The 9,395-nt window shown below is 43.1% G+C and overlaps 2 protein-coding genes across 2 annotated transcripts in view; one reads left to right on the top strand and one right to left on the bottom strand.

Annotated features, from left to right (window-relative positions):
- The window catches only part of LOC128368283 (titin-like), a 162,565-nt gene that overhangs the window by 80,017 nt on the left and 73,153 nt on the right, over nt 1-9,395 (bottom strand). The gene's annotated exons all lie outside the window — the stretch shown is intronic.
- LOC128367622 (interferon-induced protein 44-like) overlaps nt 1-9,395 on the top strand; it is a 216,038-nt gene that overhangs the window by 203,957 nt on the left and 2,686 nt on the right. The window contains exons 2-6 of the mRNA XM_053328238.1: nt 4,974-4,998; nt 5,086-5,119; nt 8,034-8,235; nt 8,471-8,623; nt 9,217-9,379. Coding sequence (XP_053184213.1) covers nt 4,974-4,998; nt 5,086-5,119; nt 8,034-8,235; nt 8,471-8,623; nt 9,217-9,379 — 577 coding nt within the window. The remainder of the gene's footprint in view (nt 1-4,973; nt 4,999-5,085; nt 5,120-8,033; nt 8,236-8,470; nt 8,624-9,216; nt 9,380-9,395) is intronic.

Here is a 9,395-nt window from a genome sequence, read left to right as displayed (position 1 = left end):
CATCTAGTGGACAGAGAGTAGAACTACAGCATCAGTCAGGTAGCTCCATCTAGTGGACAAAGAGTAGAACTACAGCATCAGTCAGGTAGCTCCATCTGGTGGACAGAGAGTAGAACTACAGCATCTGAGTCTGTGAGTTCATTATATTATAACGTAGTATGAATACAGTGTAAATGTGTTATTTAATAATTAATGAGAGATATTAAAGAGTGTAGACCTGCTGTATGTGTAAAGTGCATTTAGGTGATTTCTGTTGTGATTTGATATAAATAAATAAAGATTGATATTTATTTTCTAGGCTGGGAACGCCTCTTCATTTAAGTGTCTTTTAACCCTTTATTGGGCAAATAATTATATTTGGTAACTCCTGTAAATATCCCAAAATATCCTTCCTTCCTTCCTTCCTTCTTTCCTTCCTTCCTTCCTTTCCTTCCTCCCTGCCTTCTTTCTTCCCTTCCTCTTTTCCTTTCTCCCTCCCTCGTTCCTTATTTCCTCCGTCCTTCCTTCTTTTCCTTCCTTCCATCTGTTCTTCCTCCCTCCCTCCTTCTCTCCTCCCTTGCTTCTTTCCTTCCTCCATCCTTCCTTCCATCTGTTCTTCCTCCCTCCCTCCTTCTCTCCTCCCTTCCTTCTTTCCTTCCTCCATCCCCCTTTCTTCTTCCTTCCTTCCTTCCTTCCTTCTTTCCTTCCTTTCCTTCCTCCCTGCCTTCTTTCTTCCCTTCCTCTTTTCCTTTCTCCCTCCCTCATTCCCTATTTCCTCCGTCCTTCCTTCCTTTCCTTCCTTCCATCTGTTCTTCCTCCACTTTATAAACGCCTGTTAACCCTTTCAGCCAGTGCTCCCTCAGGCCTTACAGACCTGACTGTCTGATGTTTGGTATCATCAGTAAAAAGACTCATTTCACTTTCACACTTTTCATACTACTAAGCTGCATCAGTTTGTATTATTATTACTTGGTTCTGCAGCAAAGTGAAGCCACCAAGTTACTGACTCTCAGCTGTTACTTTCACTTTCACTCTCTTCTGTCCAGGCAGGATTCATAGTACAAAGCACACACAGTACACACAATACACCCGTAAAGCACACAGACACACAGCAGTGTGGTTTTCTGTTAAGTCACATGGTTTGCTTAAGGAAGGAGGAAGCTTCACTCGACTTGGGGCAGCAGCAGCAGAAGAAGAAGACCAGCAGAGAGACTGAAAGCTGCAGGTAAAGATTTCTCTCCTCAGTTTATTTATTTCATGAGCTGTATGATGTTAGCATGTTAGCATGTTAGCTCTCCATGCTCTCTGTGAGCTGTGCTTAATGAAGCTTTTATGTTAATGAGGTCACATGAGCAGCAGTTTTACAGCTTCTTTAACTTTTAGGACTTTAGTTTGGAGATGGAAACTAAAGCTTGTTCTAATCTGCTCTGCTCTTTATAAACCGACGTGTCTCAGTCTGTTATTGATTGGTAATAACTTGTGTATCTTTTGAATGTCATCTGCACATGGTTTGGTAGCAGAAACAATCAATCTGTGACAGTTTGGAGCTAAAGCTTGTTGTGTGAAACACTGGCTCACAGTGACTGAGTGATAAAGTTAACCTGATCCCAAACTGGATCAAACTTTAACCCAGTGATGTTCAGTGTGTATAAATCTGTACACAGGATACAAAGTGTGTGTCACATATCATCTGATTCATTTATCACATATTTCACTCAAAACTTTCATAAATATGAACTGGAAGTGGAATTCATGCAGGTGTGATTCTATGGAAGCTAATCTTTGCTGTAATAATCTGAATTATATCAATTAAATTATTAAATGTACAAAGTTTAATCACTACTGAAGTTTAAATACGACTGAATTTAAAGCACTGAAATATTTCTGGATTCATTTGGTCTGAAATTCTCTGTAGTTACTTTAAAAATGTGTAACATTAGAAAGTTAATTTCCAGTATATATTTACTTATTTTAAGGTTCTCAAACTCAAATACAAAATCATAGTGCTGAATATTCAATAATTATATTCAAGTCTAAACTCAAATACACTGAAATTCAGATACTATAATTAAAGATGTGAAATTAGGCTGCACTGTTCAGAGTCTGCTTGGAAATGTGAACACTACAAGGAAGAGTCAGCCTCTTAATGCTGATGAGGAACGTGATGCTCCTCTCTGAGCTTCTGGAAAAATAATCATAATCTGCAGAAATGGAAAATAGACCGATCTTTTAAATTACATGATGTTTGATGTACTGTTGCTTTGTTATATGTGTAAGGAGTCCTTGAGTGCTTTGAAAGGCGCCGTTAAAGGCGCCCCCTCCCCCCCCCATCACGGTTTACTGATACAATAGGGCTTCACGCTGGTCAGCGTTCGGGCCCTAATAATAATAATAATAATAATAATGATAATAATAATAATAATAATAATAATAATAATAATAATGATAATGATAATATAAAGAAAAACCTGAATATAACTTTTTAATTTTAAGGACCAGAATCTTTCATCTTCTGAAATTGTACAACTTTACAAAACAACATATAAAACATAGAGACTTGCTTCCATATGTTTCAGTAAGTTGAATTTAGAGGCCACATGTATATCAACTATCAGCTGCAGGTGAGATAAATACCTCAGTGGCTCTGAGTCTGAATCCAGATGAAACATTTTGGTATGAAAAGGAGCGATTCAGAGGAGCTTTCAGCATTATCAATATTAACCATGTTCAGACTGAATCAAACCATTCATCCTGTTGAATCTGGACAAATGAGTCGAATCACATTTATGAACATGAGGTAAAAGTAAAACCTGTAATAACATTGTGAGTTTTGATATTTGATGATGGGCGTGTTGGAGGATTTAATGAAACTATGAAGGATCGATTCTGGTTCCTGTGTAGAGTTATTTCTGAAACTCACGTTACAGACTAAAGCTGAAAACATGAAAAACACATTCGTCTCATTGCTTGTTTCTTTCACACCACAGCAGATAAACACAGACCAGACATACAAGAAAACCAAGAAGGGAGCAAGTCTGAGTCTGGAGGACGAGATCAGCAGAAGATGGCCTTCGGTATTACTATTGGTGGTGTTGTTGGTGTTATTAGTATTGCTGGGTATCTCCTCTGGCCTTCAGGTACACTCAAAGGTTTGTCTTTTATTAAACTTCATATTATCTTCAGCTGAACTTTGGATGGAGGGTTTTATATTTTACAGTGTTGTGTGATTCAGAGAGAATATCTTCAGATTCAGTGTTAAATTAAGACTTTTAAAAACACCAATCAGTTCTTAAAGTATAATTTTAAGGGACTTTTACTTTACTTTAATATCTGTTTGTACGACTTGATATTATTTATTATTATTATTATTTATTATTTATTTAACGGCTATAGATCAATTTTACATGAAATAATATAAAGTTATAAATCACATTTTTAAGATTAAAACATTAAACTAATTATTACAGATATTATTTCGCTTTTCCACTGACTTGCAATTTTGCTAAAATAAATAAATAAAATATACATATATATATATACAAATATACATAAATAGACATAAAATAAAGCAAGAAAGGATCAAAATTGTATTGCAGATTCTTCATAAAGTCACTGCAAACTCATTAATAATCATCATCACAGTTCAGATCTGACCATGTTTCTTCATCACTGCTGCTTGTTCACAGAGGAGGAGGCCCGGTTCATTAAGAACCTGTCTAACGTGGAGGGAGCTGAGATGGACAGCGTGAAGCTCATCTGTGAGGTTTACAAACCCAGCGCCGACGTCCGCTGGTTCAAAGGAGACAAAGAGCTGCCGGAGGGAGGACGCTACGACCAGATGGTAGACGGGAAGAGGAGGATCCTCCTCATCCAGAACCTGAAGATGGACGATGCTGGAGAGTACACCTGCAGGCTGAGTCCCGACATCATAACCTCTGCAATCCTGAAGATTAATGGTACCAAAGATTTACAAAACAAAAAAGCATGATTGATGTTGACTGATCATCACTGAATGTGCCACTGGTGGAAAGTAACCAAGTACATTTACTCAAGTACTTTACTGTAGTACAGTTAGAGGTACTTGTACTTTTTGGATGGAGGGCTTTAGATTTACAGTGTTGTGTGATTCAGAGAGAATATCTTCAGATTCAGTGTTAAATTAAGACTCTTAAAGACACCAATCTGTTCTTTGGAGGGCTTGTACTTTACTTTAATATCTGTTTATATATATTCTGTTTATATATGTTTATACTTCTTGATACTTATATATAAGTTATATTTATTTAACAGCTTTAGTTACTTTTAAGGTCAGTTTAACAGCATTGTGTAGTAATGGAGTATTTTTAGTCCAAAATCCAAAAAAACAGAAAATGCAATTCACAGGGCAGAGGTACAAAATCACTGGGTAAAAGCTCATAATCTGAAAAACAAAACTGGTCAATAACACTCAGAATAAACACTGAGAAACAGACGCTGGAACACGGACAGAAATCTAACAAGACAATCTGGCACAGAAGGGAAAGAGCACACCACATATAAACACTGGGAGTTAACGAGACAGGTGTATCACATGAGGCGAAACACACACACACAAAACAGAAATCTGATGGAGGAGATCATATTTTTGTCACGTGACTCCTTTGAATATAACGTTACATCCAGACTGAGTTCATGATTATCTGATTACGCCCAGAGAGTGTGAATAATGAGGCAGGAATCATTTCTGGTGTTCTGGTAAAATGTGTACATCCAAACTGAACTTTTCTTCCTAAATGATCAACATTATAATTCAAAGGAAGATGACACAATTGAAAGGTATAAAACATATATTTAAGAACAACATATACCACCAAAATAAGCAAATTAGGCAACTTTGTTTAAATTTAGAGTTGCAAAGATGAATACACCAACAATTATATAATATTCTAGTACTCAGTATGTCTTCCCTTACTTGTATTACATGTTCTCATGTTTCCTAAATGTTTGTCTTTGTAGAACCCGAGCCGAAGCCTTCTCCACGTAAGACATTAAACTCTGTTTCTGAATTCTGACCTTTATTCATACAGAATGACATGATGTTAATGAAAATATGTGTTTTCTCTTCAGTTCTGAGTGAACCATGGAGAAAAATGCCTTGGGGGTGAGTTCATGTCTCTGCTGTTTAACACAAAGGATGGAGAGTGATCAGCATGTTTGTAGTTTTAGTAAGCAGCAGCACAAACAGCTTCAGAGAAGCTGCAGACAACAGAGGATCTAGTCAGCTATCCCAATTACGGTTGTCCTCGTGCACAAACCTACAGATCGTGGATGTCATAGTCTCACAAGTTGCTGCCACAATGAGTTCCTCAGCAGAGAGCACAGCCACACACTATTCAGTTAACCCTTTTATTAACAAGACAAAAGCTCATGCAGCCCCCTGTGTGCTGCTGTCGCCCGGCGCTCAGGCACACGGCTCAAATAGGGCAACATGTCATTGGTGTTGTATAGGAACCTCATATCAACACTCAACAACAGCAAAGAAACATATGAAAAAGAAGGTCAGTTTTATACTGTTGACCATATATTGAACTTCTGAAAATCTACATTTGACAACAAATGGGATACCGTTACCGTTACTGTCCTCTTCCTCTAACCCTGGTCGGGTCTCGGGGGGGCAGCAGCCTAAGCAGGAAGCCCAGACTTCCCTCTCCCCAGCCACTTCGTCCAGTCCGGGGATCCCGAGGGGTTCCCAGGCCAGCCGAGAGACATAGTCTCTCCAGCGTGTCCTGGGTCTCCTACCGGTGGGACGGGCCCTGAACACCTCACCAGGGAGGCGTCCGGGAGGCATCCTGACTAGATGCCCGAGCCTCCTCATCTGGTTCCTCTCAACGCGGAGGAGCAGCGGGTCTACTCCGAGCTCCTCCCGGATAACTGAGCTTCTCACCCTATCTCTAAGGGAGAGCCCAGCCAGCCTACGGAGGAAGCCGCTTGTACCAGCGATTTTGTTCTTTCAGTCACTACCCAAAGCTCATGACCCCTCCCTGAGCTACTACCTTATCATGGTGGAGGGGTTTGTGTGTCCAAATGACCCCAGGAGCTCAGTTGTCGGGGGCTTTTATGCCCCTGGTAGGGTCTCCCATGGCAAACAGGTCCGGGGGGAGGGGCCAGACAAAGGGTAGCCCAGAAGACCCTATTGATGAATTAAAAAATGGTTTTCTGTGTCCCTCGCCCAGACGTGGGTTACCGGGGCCCCCCTGGAGCCAGGCCTGGAGCTAGGGCTCAGTGGCGAGCGCCTGGTGGCCGGGCCTTCGCCCATGGTGCCACAGCCCAAGAGGGGACATGGGACCCCGCTCCCACAGACTCACCACCAGTGGGAGGGACCAAAGGGGTCGGCTACATTGTGAGCTGGGCGGCAGCCGAAGGCGGGGACCATGGCGGTCCGACCCTCGGCTGCAGAAGCTAGCTCTAGGGACGTGGAACATCACCTCTCTGGTGGGGAAGGAGCCTGAGCTGGTGCGTGAGGTGGAGAAGTTCCGGCTAGATATAGTCGGCCTCACCTCGACGCATAGCAAGGGCTCTGGAACCAGTCTTCTCGAGAGGGATTGGACTCTCTTCCACTCTGGAGTTGCCACTGGTGAGAGGCGCCGGGCAGGGGTGGCAACACTTTTTGCTCCCCGGCTTGGTGCCTGTATGTTGGAGTTTACCCCGGTAGACGAGAGGGTAGCCTCCCTCCACCTTCGGGTGGGGGTATGGATCCTGACTGTTGTTTGTGCCTATGGTCCAAACAGCAGCTCAGAGTATCCGCCCTTCTTGGACTCCTTGGAGGGGGTGCTGGTCCCTCTGGGGATTCCCTCGTTCTGCTGAGGGACTTCAACGCTCACGTTGGCAGCGACAGTGAGACCTGGAGGGGTGATTGGGAGGAACGCCCCCCCCGAGCAGTGTTCTGTTTTTGGACTTCTGTGCGAACACCATGTTCAAGCATAAGGGGGTCCATATGTGCACTTGGCACCAGGACACCCTAGGCCGCAGTTCAATGGTTGACTTTGTAGTCGTGTTGTCGGACTTGCGGCCGCATGTCTTGGACACTCGGGTGAAGAGAGGGGCGGAGCTGTCAACTGATGGATGGGAGTTGGCTCCGATGGTGGGGGATGGTAAATGGTAAATGGACTGTACTTATATAGCGCCTTTCTAGTCTGTGCGACCACTCAAAGCGCTTTACATGACATGTCATATTACCCTTTCACACACATTCATACACTGATGGCAGGGGCTACCACGCAGGGTGCCAACCTGCCATCAGGGGGATCTAACCATTTATACACATCCATACGCCGTTGGCACAGCAACGGGAGCAATTTGGGGTTAAGTGTCTTGCCCAAGGACACATCGACATGTGGACGGAGCCGGGAATCGAACCACCAATCTACCTCCTGCCCACAGCCGCCCGGGGGAGGATCCCGGTCAGACCTGGCAGACCTGTAGGACTCCGGAGGCAGCAGGCAGGTACCGGCAGACCAAGCGGAGCGCAGCTACGGCAGTCACTGAGGCAAAAACCCGGACATGGGAGGAGTTCGATGAGGCCATGGAGAACGACTTCCGGACGGCTTCGAAGAGGTTTTGGACCACCATCCGGCGTCTCAGGAGGGGGAAGCAGTGCGCCGTAAACACTGTGTACAGTGGGGACAGTGCACTGCTGACCTCGACTCGGGACGTTGTAGATCGGTGGAAGGAATGCCTCCTCAATCCCACCAACACGCCTTCCGGTAACGAAGCAGGGCCGGGGGACTCGGGTGTGGGCTCTCCTATCTCTGGGGTGGAGGTCGCTGAGGTGGTTAAAAAACTCCTCGGTGGCAGGGCCCCGGGGGTGGATGAGATCCGCCCCGAGTTCTTCAAGGCCCTGGATGTTGTGGGGCAGTCATAGGTGACACGACTCTGCAGCATCACGTGGACATCGGGGGCAGTGCCTCTGGATTGGCAGACTGGGGTGGTGGTCTCTCATTATATATATATATATATATATATATATATATATATATCTCATTTTCATCTGAAATCAAATGTCATTTTGTTGACAGAGACAAAGAGCGTGATCTGCAGTATGTGCAGAATTACACACCTATCAACAAGAGAGTCAAACATGTCAGAGTTCTGCTGTACGGGCCGGTCGGATCCGGAAAGTCCAGCTTCATCAACTCAGTCAGCTCCACGGTCCGAGGCAGAATAACTCAGCCTGCTGCTCCCAGCTCTACCACCTCCGACCAGAGTTTCACCACAACAGTAAGAACCCTTGATCTATGTCAAAAGTTATCCTCAACCAAGGTTTTTATTACTTTATTTTGTTTTTAAAACTATAAACATTTAAAGCATTTAATATCACTTTGATGAAACTTTAAAGCAATGGAGGCTGATAAATATTAATACATCATTTATTAAAAATTACTTTCATTGATTCAGTCATTTCCTTAAATTAACCTTGAAAATAAGATCCCACGTATGTTTCTCTGTGTTTCAGTATCAAACTCATACTATCCGAATAGGAACCTCAGACAGCTTCTGCCAGTTTGTCTTCAATGACATCATGGGTCTGGAGGGGGGGACGGAACGAGGCGTCCGAGCTGAAGACGTCAAACTGGCCATGATGGGACATGTGAAGGACGGTTACAAGGTACAACTGTTATATTATTCTACTGTGATCAGGAGCCTGGACCACGAAGATCAGTGAGTTAGCAGCTGGTCATTCTAATGCAACATTTGGGTCAGATAGACCTTATCAGACATTAACTACCTTTCCTCTCCTCTCTGCTGCAGAAAGCTCTGAGATTTGACCAAATTTAACACAAACATGACATATTCCCAACATGTATTTTGAACATTGTATTTAAATGGAACCTTTTTCTTTGTTACAAGCACCACTAAATAATGATCACTACACCCCACTGGTACTGATATTGCCTTTGAACATAAATAAAGAATTTGTAAATAAATTATTGGTATAAGTTGCACTTTTGGACCAATCTTTCTTAATGCACAGTGAGTTACATGCATTGGTTATAACCAGCAGCTCCTCTTTCAGTGCAAAGTGCAACATATTACAGTCTATTTTTATTCTCATTATTAGGATCACACATACACACTCTGATCTGAAAGCTCAGTATTAAGTTTCCCATTTCTCTGTTTAATAGTTAGTCCAATGTTCATCATTAATGTTTAATCCTTGATAAAATGTGTCATTCATTTTGGTTCTGCATTGTTTTCCAGTTCAACCCAAGGTCTCCACTGTCAAAGGGCGATCCAAAATACAAACCGTCCCCCTCTCCAGACGATCAAGTCCACGTTGTGGTTTGCATCCTCTCTGCTGACACAGTAGAGATTAAAGCTTTAGAGAAGATGAAGGTGATCAGAGAGGCAGCCAGGGACCTGGGTGAGAACAGTTTACT

The sequence above is a fragment of the Scomber japonicus genome, chromosome 11, assembly GCF_027409825.1.
Source record: "Scomber japonicus isolate fScoJap1 chromosome 11, fScoJap1.pri, whole genome shotgun sequence".
Taxonomy (NCBI): Eukaryota; Metazoa; Chordata; class Actinopteri; order Scombriformes; family Scombridae; genus Scomber; species Scomber japonicus.
The sequence above is the reverse complement of the archived record's forward strand: the minus strand, read 5'-3'. Positions and strand labels throughout refer to the sequence as shown.